Source organism: Zalophus californianus, chromosome 14, assembly GCF_009762305.2.
Source record: "Zalophus californianus isolate mZalCal1 chromosome 14, mZalCal1.pri.v2, whole genome shotgun sequence".
Lineage (NCBI taxonomy): Eukaryota > Metazoa > Chordata > Mammalia > Carnivora > Otariidae > Zalophus > Zalophus californianus.
The window spans coordinates 19407034-19425872 of NC_045608.1; the positions used below are offsets into that span (position 1 = coordinate 19407034).

The 18839-nt window shown below is 40.9% G+C and overlaps 1 protein-coding gene across 3 annotated transcripts in view; it reads left to right on the forward strand.

The window, feature by feature from the left end:
- GRK3 (G protein-coupled receptor kinase 3) overlaps window positions 1–18839 on the forward strand; it is a 123050-nt gene that overhangs the window by 54439 nt on the left and 49772 nt on the right. Inside the window, exons 3-7 of one of the 3 annotated variants that reach the window (XM_027575461.1) lie at window positions 3484–3557; window positions 14582–14656; window positions 15719–15820; window positions 17518–17592; window positions 18681–18742. In XM_027575461.1, coding sequence (XP_027431262.1) covers window positions 3484–3557; window positions 14582–14656; window positions 15719–15820; window positions 17518–17592; window positions 18681–18742 — 388 coding nt within the window. The remainder of the gene's footprint in view (window positions 1–3483; window positions 3558–14581; window positions 14657–15718; window positions 15821–17517; window positions 17593–18680; window positions 18743–18839) is intronic. The other 2 variants (XM_027575462.1, XM_027575463.1) reach the window with 2 other exon arrangements.

Sequence of the window (18839 nt, forward strand, 5' to 3'; positions counted from 1 at the left end):
CATCCCACAGTTATCTAGTAAAAGCAGGTGTTGGGTCACTATTTTTTATTCTTTAAAATCTGGAGAGAAACCACTGATGAAGTGAACCTGTTAGGCAAATTATTTCCTTATTTTTGCCCTTTAGCTTTTGTTCTAGTCTGAGAAATGCTTCATTTGGGGGTTTTTGTGTATAATTTAAGCCTAATGAAGGGAAGTTGCTCTTGGCCTGAAACACAGTGATCTAGAGTTTATCCAAAAGGCCAAACACCTTTCTTCTTGCTGTTCCGTTTTAGTAGCTACTGAGGCAGAAAGTAAAGCTTCAGTTTGTGTGCAGACATGAGGAAAATAATGGGGCTTTTCCCCTGCAGTATGTTAGTCATTCTTTGGCTCATCCCATACGTTGACAGTGGAAGCAGGTAGAAACGTTTGCAGTTGGATGTGCATTCGTTCATCTCCTTCTCTCCCTCTTCCTCCTCCTTTCCCCTCTCCTCCTCCCTCCTTCCTCCTCTTCCCTTTTCCTTACTTGTCCCTGCTCTCCCATCCCCCCTTTCTCCTTCCTCCCCTCATTTTTTCTCCTGCACTCCCTCTATATCATGATGTTCTTGTTCCTGCATGTGTAGTAAAGAATAAGACCTGTGTGGCCTTTCCATAGTTGTGGGGGAGGTAAATAATAAAGAAGCAAACGAACATATGCACATGATAATTTTTGCTAGTCACAAGTGCTATAAACAAAGTATGTGTCTGCGCGTACACGTGTGTGCACATGGATGTGCTCTTGCGCATCTTAGAGAGAGAGAGAATGAACATAAATGAGAATCCTGGAAGGCCTAAGGAGGGGGCGTTTGAGCTGAGCTCTGCGGGTCCACAAGGTCAGGGAGAGTGTTTTAGGAAGTGGGGATAGCAAGTTGGTAACCCTGAGAGCAGATTGGGTTTGGTATTAGGAACTAGAATGCAGACACGTGGCCTCAGTGCAGGGAGCTTGGGAGAGAACAGTCTAAGAAGAGGCTGGAGGAGAAAGTAAGGCCTCGATTCCAGGGGGCACAATGGGCATGATGAACCATTTCCCCTTGATTCCAAGTTCAGCCCAAAGCCAATGGTCAATATGTGGCATATTAGTTCATTTGTCATTTAGACGTCACAAAAACATGTCTCGTATGATCAAAATAACCTCAGTTCAAATTCTCATTTTAGTTTTCTCTCCCCAAAATAGAAAAAGAAATACATAAACCAAAAACTGACAACAACTGAAAAGAGATGAGCAAATCCACAATTACAGATGGGGATTTCAACAGTCCTCTGTTGATAATGGATAGAATAAGGAGACAAACATTAAGTCAGGATTTGGGTGAGGGACTTGAACAGCCTGACCAACCAACTCGGCTTCATTGCCTTTTTATTCTGTTTAATGGAACATTCTACCGTATACACTTTTCCCCCCAAGTGCCCATGAAGCATTCACCTAGGTGGACCAAATTTGGGGCCAAAACCGTTTCAATAAGTTGAAAGTGTTGAAATCATACTGAATATGTTCTCTGACCACAGCAGAATTAAACAGAAATCAATATCAGAAAAATACCTGAAAACCCCAAAATATCTGGAACTCAAACCACATATTTCTGAGTGACTCATGAGTCCAAGAAGAAATGACAAGGGCAATTTGAAATTACATACTTTGACATGCCCGAGAACGAAAAGGTAACCATGTCTCTGATTTAAAATAAAAATATTAATGTGCAAATAGGTAGAGATTTGCATCTTCAACTCTTTCTATTTGTCTGCTTCCTGAATTTTCTGCTTGCTTCATAGGTCAGTCTGTCCTCAGTTCCTTGAGAATGAAATGAGCGAGCCCATGTCCCTACCGCCAGGTGCACCCAACCCTAGTTGGTCTGGCCTTGCTGATTTAACTAAGTATTCCAAATACTTTCTTCTAGCTCCACTCAGTGAACATTTACCATTTCCAGAGGTCATCTTCCTGGAACTATGGAGGGGAATTTATGGAGCGGTAACAGACAGGTTGTTACATGATTTCTTTGGCTAACTTCAGTTAAAACCTGTCAAAGCTGCTTTCTTTGCCTCTCTCTGTCCTACCAGGGGAATTCCGGTCTACCTTCTCCCTACATCTTAGACTTGTTGTGAGTCTTTCCTTCAGTTCCCTTCTGTGACTTCTGTTTCTTCCAGCAGTCCTTTCATTGTTTTGACTTTTTTAAAAAAAAGATTTATTTATTTGAGAGAGAGAGAGTATGAGCCAGGAGGAGTAGAGGGAGAGGAAGAGAGAATCCAAAGCAGATTCCATGTTCAGCACGGAGTCCAAAGCAGGGCTCAGTCTCAAGACCCTGAAATCATGACCTGAGCTGAAACCAAGAGTTGGACGGTTAACTGACTGTGCCACCCAGGCGCCCCTGTTTTGACTTTTTTTGTTTTTTGCTTTTTAATTTGTTTTTGACTTTTTATAATCTCTACCCTCAGTCTGGTATCAGCTTGTCTTAGTGAACTTCATTTGTTCATTTAGTCTTGACCGTGTGCTAGGCATTATGCTAGGCAGTTGGTTTGCAAATGCAGGAGGAACTTATAAATCAGATAATTAATTGGACTGTGCTAAGTACTTTGACAGAGCCATGTTGGAAGGGTTATGTAAACAAGCATTTGTTCAACAAACATCTATTGGACTTCTCTGTGTACCAGGCACTGTGCAGTGGAGGCGGTATTCCCAGTATAAGGTGCTGATTGATGGAAGGGGAGGCATGGCACTGTGAAGGAGCAGAGAATAATCTGGGAGTGGGTAGTCTGCTCTGGCACAGGGTATTTGGTGGGGACTTTGAGGGCCTTAGAGGTAGTAAGTGACTGGGAAGGTCATGAAAGTCCTTCTGTCTTTTTTTTTTTTTTTTTTAGGGAATTTCGTCCTGTTTCCGTGGGCATAGTATTTATTAGCTTTATGATGACTCTTAACACTTCCACACTACCCATATCTCTTATTTCTTTGGTTATTCTTTTGTTTGCTGTAGTGACCAGTGGCTCTAAGGAGTGGTGACCACTGGCACTGCTTATCATGCCGTTTTTAAAAGTGTGTTGTTCGGGGGGGTTGCCAGTAGGGAAGGAACCCAAAGCAAGGAGCCAGGTATGTGGTACTCTTACTTTATGTGGAGTATTTTCTTTTGGGGTATAATTAGCCCTTTGAAATCTTTATTGTTATTATTAATTTTTGAGAGGGAGGGAGGAGTGAGGAGGGGCAGAGGGAGAGGGAGAGAGAGAATCTTAAGCTGACTCTGCGCCCAGCGCAGAGCCCAAGGTGGGGCTTGATCTCACGACCCTGAGATCATGACCTGAGCCAAAATCGAGTTAAACACTTAACTGACTGAGCCACCCAGGTGCCCCAAAATCTTTATTATTATTTTTGAAGGTAGGGGAGGAAGAGGTTTAAGTGTAAACACATTAATTTGAAAACACCCTGTGGGGTAAAATTTCAGTTTATTGCCCACCCTGAAATTTCTTATTCTTTTCCTTTAGGTTTCTTGCTATTTAAAGATTTTTGTTTGAATGACATTAATGAAGCTGTACCTCAGGTGAAGTTTTATGAAGAGGTAAGAAGTAACTGTTTTACTGATGCTTTTATTTTAAAAGCATATGTAGACTGTACTTTGGGAAATATCAAGACTACTAAATATCTTACAAATATGTAGAAATTCATTGGCCATAATTAGTAGCCCAAGGTATAATATGTAGTTGATTATAGACTGACAACGTCTGTAAAAATCATATTTTCAAGGGCTCTGCAGTGCTCTGGAAGCACTGAGGAATAGTTGGACTAAAACTCCAGAGGAGGGATTATCATTCCAAGGGGCACTGAGGATCAGCAACCGTTTGATTTTTTGCAGAAGCTTGCTGATTCTGGAGACATAAGCTGAGGCAGAGGGCCTCCACTGAGTGAAAGAGAAACTACCAACGTTTCCTGGTCACACATGGCCAGAGTGACAAATTGGAGATGTGGTGGGAAAGGGGAGTCTCAGACACACAACTGGTTTCCCCAGTACGACATATGGAAGGGAGCTGAAGAGATAGGCCAGGAGCTTCCGGAAGCCTCACTGAACTTTCCCACAGCCTCATGCTGGTATATTGAAATGTGGACCTGTGGTGTCAGGAATCTGAAAACAAAACAGGCAAGAGATGAAAACCCTAGGGAGCAGTCGATAGACACTGAAGATCTATAGCTACTTATCACCTGGGGCAGCTACTGATTTCCAAGTGTAATGAGCAGACAAGAGTCCAGGTTTGGCCCCAGGCAGAAGGCTGCTTCTGGGAGACAGAAAAGCCAGACGAGGTTTCTGGGGCTAAAATAAAAAACAAATGAAACTGGAGGAGCCCCAAACATGTGATTAATCTCCTTCTCAAGAATTATGTCAAAGAGGCCAAAGAGCTATTCTGAAAACTTCTTGCAGGCTTCTCACTGAACTCCGTGGAGAGCCATGTCTTAAGAACAGGGGCAAACCAGAGGCAGACTGAGTCCTACAAAAATGGAGACCTAGCCCAGTCTCATCACGTATTGGGTGATGAGCCCTCTCTCCTTCTGTGTAGCAGAGTACAAGGAAGCCCTCTGTCCCTTTTTTGTAGGTGGAAAATAATATAGAGAGACCCTACAATGTTCAACATACAGTAAAAACATAATGGACATCTAAGCTATAAGATCATATGTCTCCTAAGGTAATAGAAGTAGACCCACGGATGACTCAGATATGGAAGTTAGCTGACAAGTACTTAAAAATAACCGTAAATAATATGTTTAAAACAATAGAGGAAAAGATAGACAAAACGGAGAAATAATGAATTTCAGTCCAATTTATTATGAAGAACCAAATGGATATTCTGGGACATCAAGTAGAATATTTGAAATTAGAACCTAATGGTTAGAATCAATAGCATATTGGTTACAACATAAGACAAGATGAATAAATATGGAGGCAGGTCAGTAGATAATCTCACATGAAAACACAGAGAAGAAAGAATATAAAAAAGAACTAGATAAGGATGTTAAAGACGTGGGATGTGGTTAAAAGGTCTAACATACGTAGAACTGGAATATGTAGGAAAAGAGAGCGAATGGGGCAGAAACAATATTTGAAGAGATAATACAAGAATTTTACAAAATGATGAAAGAGAGCTGCTTACAGATTCAAAGAACTTAGAAAACCCCAAGCAGAATGGCTACAAAGGACACTGTCTTTGACATCAGTATAACACCATGGAAACTGACAGGGAAAGTCTTCAAAGCAATGAGAGAGTGGAAGAACACACAGTACTTTTAAAGGAGCAACAAATAGTATGATTGACTGGCTATGACATCTTAAAAGAAATGGTTAAAACAAACAACAATAGCAGCAAAAAAAAAAAAAACCCAGACAGTAAAGTGGCCATCTAAATAATGAAACCAACCAACCAAACAATACCCCCAAACCCTGCCAACTAGAATTCCATTCCCAGCAAAAATTTCCTTCAAAATGAAGGTGAAATAAAGATATTTTGAGAGAAAAACTGAGGGAATTTTGTCAGTCGTGGACCTGCATTACAGTAAATGCTAAAAAGAGATACTTTAGGCAGAAGGAAAATAATCCCAGATGGCAATGCAGGAAGGAATGAGGTCATCATGAAGGGTGCTATGTATGTAAGATAAAAATGAATGTTGACCATGCAAAACAATAATGTTTTTAGATTTTAAAATATGTATAAAACTAAAATGTATAATAGCACAAGAGGCAAGAGAGGGTTAAAGAAGTTAAAGTGTTTTAAGATGCTAGGATTATTGGGGGATGAATGGTAAAGGTAATAATTTGCGTTGACTTGTAATCAGCTAAGGATGCATATTATAATCTCTAAGGCAACTCTTTTTTTTTTTTTTTAAAGATTTTATTTATTTATTTGACAGAGAGAGACCCAGTGAGAGAGGGAACACAAGCTGGGGGAGTGGGAGAGGGAGAAGCAGGCTTCCCGTGGAGCAGGGAGCCCGATGTGGGGCTCGATCCCAGGACCCGGGGACCATGACCTGAGCCGAAGGCAGACGCGTAACGACTGAGCCACCCAGGCGCCCCTCTAAGGCAACTCTTAGTAGAATAAAATATCTAACAAGTTAAAAGAGGGAAAATGGAATAAACAATATTGCATTAATTAAAAAAGAATAAAAGGAGGACATAAAATAGATGGGTCAAATTGAAAACAATAAGATGGTAACTATAAATCCTTCTACATAAGTAATTACATTTAATGTAAATGGACTGAATACCGCCAAGTAAAAGTCTAAGTTTGCTGCCTGAATAAATCACCAAAACTCTATTATATACTGCTTACAAGTGACATACTTTAAGCAGAAGGACGGCAGAGGATATACAGAGACAAATGCCAACCAGAGCAAAGCTGGGTACAGCAACACTAACATCAGGCCAAGTATATGGTAAATGCTACTTGGAGGTGGAGATGATTTCACAATGATAATGGGGTCAGGGTCACAGTCTTTTGACTTGTATGTTATAAATACTGCAACTTCAAAGTATATGAAACCAAAACTGACAGATCTAAAATAAGACATGCTTAGTGGGCGACATTAGCACACACTCTTCAAGAGTTTATAGAACAGCCAGCTAAAAAGTTAGTAGGGATATAGAAAATCTTAATAAAGTGGTGAATAAACTTGACCTAATTGACATGTATAGAATGCTGCACCCAGCAAAAATAGAATTTGCCTTCATTAAAGTACACATGGAAGACTTACCCAAAGAAATTATTTGCCAGGCCCTAAAGAAAGCTCCTGCAGATTTCAAGATCAAAATTGTCTGAAGTGTTTTCTGACCACAATGGAATTAAACTCGAATTTAATAACAGAGTTTACTAAGAAATCCTTAGCTGCTTGGAAATAAATATACTTGTAAGTAATTTATGGGTTAAAGAAGAAATTGGAACAGAAATTAGGAAATACTTTAGTTTAAAATATATTTAAGAAATGACATGCTATTATTAGCATAATGTATCCTTATCCTAAAGCATTTTAAGGATTATTTATTTATTTGAGAGAAAGAGAGAGACAGAGGGCACGAGAGAGCAAGCACAGAGAGGGAAAGACAGAGGGAGAGGGAGAAGTAGGCTCCCTGCTGAGCTGGAAGCGCGACGGGGTTGGGGTGGGGGGCACTGGATCCCAGGACCCGGGGATCACGACCTGAGCCGAAGGCAGACGCTTAACCCACTGAGCCACCCAGGCGTCCCCTAAAGCATTTTAAATTGTCCAAAGAAAGCAAAGCATAATTAGGACTGATATTAGTAATCTTTGTACAAGTTTGAAAATTGGAGGGATATTCTTTTCTTTCTGGATTATTGATGTACTTGAAAACTTGATATTTTCTCTACTTTTCAAACTATATTAATGTATTTCCAGGGAGGATGGCCAAATTATGATGTACATTTAGCATCATGTATAAAAAATAAGCCAAATCCAAAAGGATCTTACTCACTATGAAGTAACTTTCATTATTTCGATCTGAATTGTAATATGGATGAATATAGCTTGAGCGGTCAAAAGAAGTTTCTTTCTTTGTTCTTAAGTTTCACCTCTCCAATTTCAGCAAGTACTAAGTTGCCTTGTCAAATGCAGAGAAATCTTTAACAGATAATTTTTGCAAGGTTGAAACAGATGGGCAATCTACTTGGGCTACTTCTTAAGCACTTCTTGCCAGTATGGCAGTGAGTACTGCTGATGTGTTTCCATTTGAACTTTAAACATTGGAGTTTCTCTTGGTTGGCTTGCTCCCAGCTCTTCACACCTGTCTTCTGGTTTGGCACGCAATGGATCTGGCTTTAGCAGATTATCCTCTTGGAGGATAACACTCCAAAGCTCCTTAGCAACTTGCTCTATATTCTTTTACTGAAGACACCATCCAGTCTTGGGGCTTCAAATACAGTTTTCTAAATTAGTTCAGCCTTTAAGCATTGAGGTTATCAGTAATTCTTCTCTGTGTCCTTGGTTTTATCAATCTGTTTCTGGTGGTTGTCGTCTGACCCCAATCCCTAGAAAACTTTTTTGTCTGATATCTTGAAATGCATATTTTATATGTTGTATTTCCACTTTCCTGGGTCCCCAGACTTTTAATGGTTACCCATTTCCGGTGTGTTAAAGGCCTAATAGCTTATTCTGATTTTCACATATCTTTGTATTAGTCATCACCTATCTTTCTCTCTTTATCTTTCTCTACCTTCTTACAGAGAACTGCCACTAACTGCTGAGCCCGTTCTGTTTGTTTGTGTCCTTCCTCCAGCCTGGAATGCTGCTTTGCCCTCTCAGCCGGTGGAAAGCCTAGCTTCTTTTTTTTTTTTTTAATTTTTATTGTTATGTTAATCACCATACATTACATCATTAGTTTTTGATGTAATGTTCCATGATTCATTGTTTGTGCATAACACCCAGTGCTCCACGCAGAACGTGCCCTCTTTAATACCCATCACCAGGCTAACCCATCCCCCTACCCTCCTCCCCTCTAGAACCCTCAGTTTGTTTTTCAGAGTCCATCGTCTCTCATGGTTCGTCTCCCCCTCCGATTTCCCCCCCTTCAATCTTCCCTTCCTGCTATCTTCTTCTTCTTCTTTTTTTTCTTAACATATATTGCATTATTTGTTTCAGAGGTACAGATCTGTGATTCAACAGTATTGCACAATTCACAGCACTCACCATAGCACATACCCTCCCCAATGCCTATCACCCAGCCACCCCATCCCTCCCACCCCCCCACCCCTCCAGCAGCCCTCAGTTTGTTTCCTGAGATTAAGAATTCCTCATATCGGGCGCCTGGGTGGCTCAGTTGGTTAAGCGACTGCCTTCGGCTCAGGTCACGATCCTGGAGTCCCAGGATCGAGTCCCGCATCGGGCTCCCTGCTCAGCGGGGAGTCTGCTTCTCCCTCTGACCTTCTTCCCTCTCATGCTCTCTCTCTACCATTCTCTCTCTCTCTCAATAAATAAATAAAAATCTTAAAAAAAAAAAAGAATTCCTCATATCAGTGAGGTCATATGATACATGTCTTTCTCTGATTGACTTACTTCACTCAGCATAACACCCTCCAGTTCCATCCACGTCGTTGCAAATGGCAAGATCTCATTCCTTTTGATGGCTGCATAATATTCCATTGTGTGTGTGTGTGTGTGTGTGTGTGTGTGTGTGTGTGTGTGTGTGTGTGTGTGTGTCTGTACCACATCTTCTTTATCCATTCATCTGTCGATGGACGTCTTGGCTATTTCCATAGTTTAAGCCTAGCTTCTTTTAAGGTCTAGCTCACTTTATATATTTGCTAACAAGTCCCTCTGGACAACTAGCCCAGTCTTCCGTGATTGCTTACCCCTTTGATTCCCACACCATTTGTTGTCTGTAATGTTCGGTAACACGTAATCTATGCCTGCTGATTCTGTGGTGTAGCTGGTATTCATCTTCATCTGTATCTGACTCATAGACAGAAGGCCTAGCTAGGCTCTGGTGCAGCTGTACCTCTCACTTGCTGTGGGCTGTGGGGCCAGTGGTTGAGCCATCTCTGCAGCATCTACACTTCAGACCTGGAGCTTATACACGTGACTAGTACGCCGTCCCTGTACTTGAGGAACACACAGTAGGGGGACTTTATACTTGAGCTTCAGTTGCCTCATCTGTGAAAGGAGGTTACGAATCATCTCCGGCTGCTTCACAGGCTAATTGTGAGACTCAGATAGGACGCTGGGTGGACATTTCCTTTCTAAACCATATCTACAGTATGCCGTTCAGGTATATGGGAGGCTGTAACTTAGTGGTTAAGAGTGCCAGCTCTAAATTCAGCCCGCCTGGGTTTGGATTTGGACTCCACTAGTTACTAACTGTGTAAACTTGGGCAAACAATGTCTGTCTTATCTACGTGGGTGTCCTCAGCTAAGAATGAGGGTGATGGCAGTGCCTGTCTCTTAAGGTTGTGTGTGTGAATGTGAAATCAGCGCACCAGAACAGTGACCGCCACAGAGTTACGGCTCAGCGTGTTGGTTCCGTGTCCTTTTTCCATTTAGATTTGGAGGCAGCTTATCAAAATATGTATATATACCTAGATTTAGAAAGAAATCATGGAAAACAGAGAATAAATACAAGATTGGAGGCAAAGTTATTACATAGGATTTTCTTCATTCATTCAGCCAAGATTTATCAAACACCAGTGATAGACACTGCTTGGGTGGATGAACAAGACAAAGTCCTCGTTCTCCTTGAGCTTCTATTCTGGTTGAGAGAAACAGACAACAAAAAGTAACAAATAACAGGAAATGTATCAGGAAGTAATAACTGCTATGCAAGGACTCAAAGCAGACTCAAAACTCAGTATGATGTGTTGTGACTTGGAGGCCACTTTAGATTGATGGGTCAAAGACTAACTCTCTGAAGAATGGGCATGGAAACAGATTTGATTGACAGGGAGGCTAGTCTTCTGAAGATGAGAGCAGGGTAGGAGAGAGAGCATTTTCGGTTCAGTGTGGCTAAGACATAGCCCCTAATGTGGTGGGAAAGAACTTGGCATGTTTGAGGAACTGAAAGAAGACCAGAATGGTATGTTCATAGCGGATGAGAGGATTTGGGTAGTATGAGATAAGATCAGGTGGAGGAGGGAGACAGGGTAGGGGCCAGAGTAACCAATTCAAGTTTTATTCTAAAGCCCATGGAACACTTAAGATGGGAGTGTTAAGGGAATATTCTTTAAATATCAATTAGATTAAGGGGATTGATGTGATAGATCTTCCATGTCTTTACTGATTTTAGACCTCTTTGTTCTATCAATTGCTGAGAGGTGATAAAATCTACAACTCTGATCGTAGAATTGTCTCTTCTTTTTCTTGTCATTTTAAAAAAATGTATTTTGAAGCTATGTTATTAGGTGCATATGCATTTATGATGGTTATGTCTTTTCATGTGAAATGTCCCTCTTCATTGCTTGTCATAGTCTTTGTCTTGAAAATGACTTCACTGGATATTATTATAGGCTTTCAGTCTCCTATGCTTACTGTTTTCATGATATATCTTTTCCTTTCTACTTTCAGCCGGTGTTTTTATATATAAAATCTGTTTCTTTGAGACAAATATACAAGTGTCTTGCTCACCCCCCACCCCATTTCTGAAAATCTCTGTGTTTTAGTGGAGTAATTTTATTTTATTTTATTTTTTTAAGATTTTATTTATTTGACAGAGAGAGAGAGATCACAAGTAGGCAGACAGGCAGAGGGAGAGGGAAAAGCAGGCTCCCTGCTGAGCACAGAGCCTGATGCGGAGCTCCATCCCAGGACGCTGGGATCCTGACCTGAGCCGAAGGCAGACACCCAACTGACTGAGCCACCCAGGTGCCCCTAGTGGAGTAATTTTAGATACTGTGTTTATCCTTTGTGGGGTTTGCTGACTTTCTTGAAATCTGTAAATTTGTATCTTTCATCAAATCTGGTAAAATTTGGGCCATTATCCTTAAAGCATTTTTCTCTGCCTCAATCTCTATTTCTCCTCTTTCTGGGACTCCAATTACATGTGTGTTTTATTTTTGGATATTATACCAAATATCACTGATGCCCTGTTCAGTTATTCCCCCAGATATTTTTTCTGTTCTTTAGATGGGAAAGTTTCTGTGGATCTGTCTTCAAATTCATTGACTCTTTTGGCATCTCTACTCTGCTATTATGTCCATCCATTGAATTTTTTATTTCAGATGTGTTTGTTAGTTCTAAAATTTGTTTGGTTTTTCTCATAGTTAATATGTTTCTGCTGCTATTTCCTAGCTTTTTTTTCATTACATGCATATTTTCTGTTAGGTCTTTAAGTATAGTTCTCATAGTTGCATTAAATCCTTTTCTGATAATTCCAACATCAGAGTCATCTTGGAATGGTCTTCATTTATGGTCTGTTCTCTTGCACGTGGACCACATTTTCCTGTTTCTTGATATGTAGAATAATTTTAAATTGTATCTTGTACAGTGGGATCGATACATTATAGATACTCTAAACTCTGTATGCTTCTTCAAAGGGTATTGAGGGGGCACCTGGGTGGCTCAGTCGTTAAGGGTCTGCCTTCGGCTCAGGTCATGATCCCAGTGTCCTGGGATGGAGCCCCGCATTGGGCTCCCTGCTCAGCAGGAGGCCTGCTTCTCTCTCTCCCTCTCCCACTCCCCCTGCTTTTGTTCCCTCTCTCGCTGTGTCTCTCTCTGTCAAAAAAATAAATAAAATCTTTAAAAAAAAAAAGGGTATTGAGGTTTTGTTTTAGCAATTAACTTGGCTTGCTCAAATTTCAAAAGCTCTTCTTACACAGTGGGTAGCAGCTGAATCTTGTTCAGTTCTTTTAGCCTTAGCTGGACTGCTTTGGATTTGCCATGCTCACATGTCATTATGGAATCCAACAGGGATGTTGACAGAGTTTATACACGAAATTTTGGAGCTCCGCCTCCCTGACTCTTTATTTTCAGGAATATCCTCTCTTACTTTCCAGCTTCTGTTGGATGTGCCTTCCCCATTATGTATGTACTTCTGGTCACTCGCTAGTGCTCCAGAGTAGTTGGGTTTTATATATGTCCAGAATTTACAGTTGTTTTCTCAGGAGGATTGTTCCCTTGGCAGTTACTTGGCTATTATCTAAAGCAGAACCTGGGTTTGTGATATAGTTTGAATGTAAAGCCAATATGATTGGGTGATTAATTGGACGTAGGGGGAGGTAGAAGCAGGGGTGTGAGCAAAAGAGCAGGAATCAAGGATGATTATTCGTTTTTTGGCTTAAGCAATTGGGAGGATGGTTTTGCTCATTTTCATGATAAAGAAGGCTAGGGGAGGGGCATGCTTGGCGGGGGTAGAGAGGATATGAAAATGGCAAAAAGGTAGTTAGATATTTAGACTCTGGAGCTCAGGGGAAGAAGTGAGTGCTAGAGGTCCCGACTTAGATATCTGAATATAACGGGTATTTGAAACTGTGGGACTGAGTAGTTTTACCTGAGGGGAATAGAACAGGTGAAAAGGGGGTACCCTGGCACCATGTTCTGAGGCACTTCAGTATTTAGAAGTCCAGCAGAGGAAGAAGAAGCCAAGGGAGACTGGAAGAGGAACAAGTGTGGCAGACTGCTGGAGAGTGTAGATCACAGAAGTCAGAGAAGAAGGTGGGAGGAACAGCTGAGTTGAATGCTTGCTGGGAATCAGTGAAGCTACAGACAAGAGAGACCCTTGATTGGGCAAGCAGAGGCCACTGGTGGCTTTACAAGGCCATCTCCCTACAATGGTGGTGAGAAAGTGGAGATATGACAGCCGTGGATCAAAAGTGCTTGCTCTTAGGGTTCCGCTTATTCAGGCTACATGTTCAGCTGTGAGCTTTGTAACCACCCAAGCAGAAAGGCACTGTGTCACCAGTGAATGTGCATCGTCGATGACCATGTTTCATTTCTGCTCAAGGGGAGACTTTTCACCTTGAACTCTGGCCTTTACCTGCTCAGGTGACCTGGTCAACCTAACTGCCTAAATTAGAGGTAGCATTTTCCATGCACAGGCTACAATAAGATCATTCTGTCTAGAGCTGATTAATAGGTGACTGCATGTTCTTTAATTAGTGGTCTTCCTGATAATAGGAAGTAAATTTTGAATTATAGCCACAGACACTTAGACACTTTAGGCTCTTCCTTTGTCTACTGAGTTACCTTTGCTGTTGTTCAGGTTGGAGTTTAGGAGGCAGAAGTCTCTTAGTAAAGCTCGTATTGTGGTTCAGAGTATCATTTGCCCAAGAAACTAGAATGTTCCATGGGGTTGGATTATTACAGCTCGTGGAAAACTTCCGTATTATCAGCATTTGTTTAAACAGGTGTCAACTTGCTTTCTAGGCCCCCTGGAACACAGACTTATGTTGCATTATGTTTGTTTTCAAGGATAATAATTCCATGAAGGCTTATTATTTCTTGGGTTTGTTTACTTGTTTAGGCAGAAATGTTTCCTTTGGTTCACTAACAGTCTACCTGTTTTATCCCAGAATTCTGCATTGACCTTTGGACCTACCTAAAATTAAAGCAACAAAAGAAATCAACTAAGGCAGATCCTCTGTTTATTTTCTGGCTCAACTTCGGATTTTGGTATCTGGCGTCTGTTGCTTCCCAGCTACCATATTTGCGTCTGGCGTAGTGTTTGAACTCTTTAGACTTGTCCTGAATTAACTCAGGGGTGAAGCCTGGGTCCTTTGGTGATGCCAACACTGCTGGATTGCTGCTCCTTAGAACAGCCTTTCCTGGTTGGATGGGCTGTAACCCACCCCAGTCCACCTGCCTTCATGGCACACTTTGTTGTCTGTTCCAACAAGACTCCGTTCTAAGCCCTGGCAGTTACAGACCTGTGAATCTCACTGTAATGCTGATGATAATGCAGGACAATAATATGGCCCCAGTAATTTCTCCTTGTGTGAACCAGCAGGCCCTCATCTGGGACCTCAGTATTTCACACACTCCACTCCCTGCCGACTGTGCCCCTTCTTTATCAGAAATTCTTATAGGATTTGCTGGTTTTGATTTCAAAACTATCAAACCCAGCCTTACTATAAAAAGGTAACTTTTATTTCTGTTTTATCATCCCAGAATAAAGAATACTCAGATATTACGAAAGTCAATGTCACCATTTGTCTATCTGTTGAAAACGCTTTGTTCCCAAAAGTAAGTCATACATAGTAATTAGTCATCATATTGAAGATCTTTGCTGCAGTCTTCCTGCTAACCCTGTATTTCATTTGTGTCCTCATTCTCTTGTCTTTTGGATTACAAGTATTTCTGTAAATAAATAAAAGCAATTTATCTGATCTAGGAGCTTCTGTTATCAGATTAGAAGGTTGGGGCCAGTTCTATATACGGCAAGTATTTCTAAAGCACATTTTTATTATTTGGCCTATCTTAACACTGTTCCAACTGGCTTCCCTAAGTTAGCAAAATACACTCTTTAAAGTAACCTGTTTATTAATACTTTATTGTGCAGTGAGGTTCCAACCTGAAAAACCAGTGCTTTCATCTCTGGGTGGATGCCTTTCTAAAATATTCAACTGATTTTTTAAAAAATCTCTTTGCAGGAATCTTGACTATATATACATTTTTTTCTTCTTTTTTTTTTTAAAAGATTTTATGTTTTTGACAGAGACACAGCGAGAGAGGGAACACAAGCAGGGGGAGTGGGAGAGGGAGAAGCAGGCTTCCTGCCGAGCAGGGAGCCCAATGTGGGGCTCGATCCCAGGACCCTGGGGTCATGACCTGAGCCGAAGGCAGACGCTCAATGACTGAGCCACCCAGGCGCCCCTTTTCTTCTGTTTTGTAATGTTGTAGTTGAATGAGAACAATCCCCATCATAAGTCTTAGAACTGAATTACAGCCAGATTTAAATGGGATTCGCTCTGGAGAGGAGGCTTGGCAAAGGACGAATAGCCCCTGGCTGTTGTACTGTAAGATAATTGTAACCATGGTAGTATTTGTTTCCTAATATTGTGCTCCTAAATTTAAGTGACGAGGTTCATCATAGGAAAAAACCCATTTGTATGTTTCAAGTTGCATTTAAATTATCCCAACTTCATTATTCCAACATTAGAAATGGTTGTTTCCTGTGGAGTAGCCGGTTTAGCAATTTGCTTAATCTCCTGTGGAAGTGGTTTTTTGCCCAGGCGAGTAATATCTTTTAATAAAGTGAGTTTTCTGGGAAGACATACCTAACAACAGTAACTTTGAAAAATCTAGATAAAAGAATATGAGAAGCTTGAGAATGAGGAAGACCGCCTTTGCAGAAGCCGCCAAATTTATGACACTTATATCATGAAGGAGCTGCTGTCTTGCTCACATGTAAGTATTTCTTTCTGTTCCGTGCCTTTAGTTTGGCTCGGAGACAGCTTGCAGTGTTTCTAGAAAGTAAAATAGGAGGAAGAAGCTTAAAAAATCAAACAGTACTCCCCCAGGACGGGACCCATGTCTTCTCTTCTGTCATTTGGTTGCTGGTAATGCAGACACAAAGCTGATGCTCCATCTACTCCAAGGATATTTCCAAAAGCGGATTCTTTCACGGCCAAAGAAAAAATGATGAAAACAAAATTGATAACTCATGCAGATCAGTGGAAAAAAAGGCTGGTCTCAATTCCAGACTTTCTAAAAGAAATTCAGCTTTATTATTGTTAATTTGGCTGTACTTTAAATAATTAGGCTAATCAAATGTTGATCAATAGAAATCTTAAATGGTTTCTTTGGATTAATGAGGAAGAGTAATAATTCTTATGTTAATTTTGTTAATAGTTAAATAATGGTGGAAATATGTTTTTCCCCCTGTAAATCACATAATCCATTCAGTCATTAGGATAAACTAGGTTCCTAGGAAATTATTCTGCCAGGAGTGCGTGGAAGAATTAGTGATAAAAATTCACCACATACTGTCTCTGAGAGTTTTCTGAAGGAGTGGCCTCACTGTCCTCGCTGCCATGTCCAATACAGGAGCCACTGGCCCCATGTGGCTGTTTAGATATCAGGTTAAATTAATTAAAATCCAGTGGAGTTAAGCATTTCACTCCCCAAGGCCTCTCGAGTTGCATTTCGAGTGCCTGAGAGCTGCAGGTGGCTGGTGGCTCCTGTATTGACCAGCGTGGATACACGACATTGCTGTCATTGAGGGGAGTTCGAGCGGACAGCCCTGGCCACGATAATGATTTATTGTAGTGCTTCTGCATTTACTGTGTCATTCACGGTTCTTGCTGCCACTTGAGTAACTGTAGCTGGTGCACCTCTTGCGCCCTGCATTTCTTTGTTGGCCTCACCTCACTTGTAGTAGACAGAATTCCTGAGCCAGTCCTGGTGGTTGAGCCTTGGAAAATGCCAGGTGTTCCGTGGGGATGCCACTGAAACTTGGTTTTCACGTCGCTCAGCAGTTTAGAGGGTTTTTGGCAGTATGATGGGCGTTTTCAGCTTTTCCTCTTGTGGTGCATTCTTAAAGAAGACATAATTTGAAGTTTGGAGGGAGAAGAGAGTGTGTAGTTCTTATTGGAACTGTTTTTTTAGAGCTAGCTCCCCTCTGCTGTGGTCACAGCAAGACTTTCCTTAACCTACAGCCTCCTACCACCCTGGCTTTCAATTCTTACATGGATTTTCATGCATTTGTTTTCTCTTATATAGTGGAAATTTTTACAGTTTCAGGACCCCGTCATTAACTAATTGAGGGATGTATACATTTCGTAAGGTGATAATAAGATTCTTTACACTTTTTTTTTTTTTTTAATCACAGTAGTCTTAAACTCTTGTGGGGTTAGGTTACGTCAGTCAGGTGCCCCCGTGCTCATCATCCTTCTCGACATGGTGGCTAAGAACTGCGGAAGCTCGGAGGAGCAAGTATCCATTATTGCCCACAGATATCCAGCTGATTTTTAAAGAATGCATGTCAATATAATTACCACAGCTTCCTGCTTAGTAATTGTGTTAAATTATATGCTGTAGTATTGTGTAATGTACAGAGGTTTGTGGAAAAAAAATACTGTTTTTTTAAATTTTTTTTTGAAAAGCCATTCTCAAAGCAAGCTGTTGAGCATGTACAGAGTCACCTATCCAAGAAACAAGTGACATCAACTCTTTTCCAGGTAAGACAAAATTATTTCAAAATAAATGCAGTTGACCCTTGAAGAGCACAGGGATTGGGGCACTGACCCCCATGCAGTCAAAAATCCACGTATAACTTCTGGCTCCTGCCTCCAAACTTTGCTAATAGCCTTCTGTTGACCGGAGCCTTACCGATAACATAAACCGTCGATTAACACAGATTTTATATGTTATATGTATTATATACTGTATTCTTATAATAAAGTAAACTAGAGAAAAGAAAATGTCATTAAGAAAATTATAAGGAAAATACATTTCTAGTATTGTATGTAAAAAAATCAACGTGTAAGTGGACCTGTGTGGTTCAGACTTATGTGGTACAAGAGTCACCTGCACACTGTTTTCCATAAAGGGATGCGCACCGCACAAGTGAGCCAGGAGTCCTTCATCCTGGTCTAGCCACGAATGTGCTCAGAGACCTTGGGAAAGCACCTGTCCACAGTGCCGCAGCCTCATGTGCAAAATGAGGAAAGGGATTAACTCTTCCCCATGGTTACCTTTAGCTCTGTGATTCCAAGAGGTAGAAAGTTCAGAAGTAAAGTAGCTAATTAAAAAAAATTTACTCCATGGATCCATTAGCTTTTAGTCTTTAAAACTCAGTATCAATGCTGATTATCAACACTTTTAGTCATTTACAAAATGTACTACATGACTTCCAGGGCCCAGCACAGCATTAAAAAACTTGGGGCCCCTTGTTTCAGAAATTCAGAATTTTAAGATGGGTTAGGCAGGGACATGAAACCAAGCCCTGGCTCTTCTGAGCATGAGCCCTGTGGGACTGCACGGGTCTTACACCTGGAAAACCAACCATGGTCACTTGGGAAGCGTCTGTGACTTTGCAGGAACCATGCCAGGCATTAGGGATGCAGGGGCAAATGGGCGGACCTGTCCATATCTTCACAGAGCATGCGGTTGGGCTGTAGATAACTATTAAATAATCACGGTGATAAATCCGTTACTAAAAATTGGGCAAGTGCAAGAGTGGGAGCTGCAGGTCATCCGAGTCTCATCAGTATGTATTCTAGGTTCCTATTTATGCAGTGTGGGATTTCTTTTCCATCTCTTCCAGCCCTACATAGAAGAAATTTGTGAAAGTCTTCGAGGCAACATTTTCCAAAAATTTATGGAAAGGTATGAAACTTCATGTATGTACATAACATTTTTTTGAGATATACTTGACATCTAATGTTATATTAAAGTAATAGTATATATATATATGTGTGTGTAT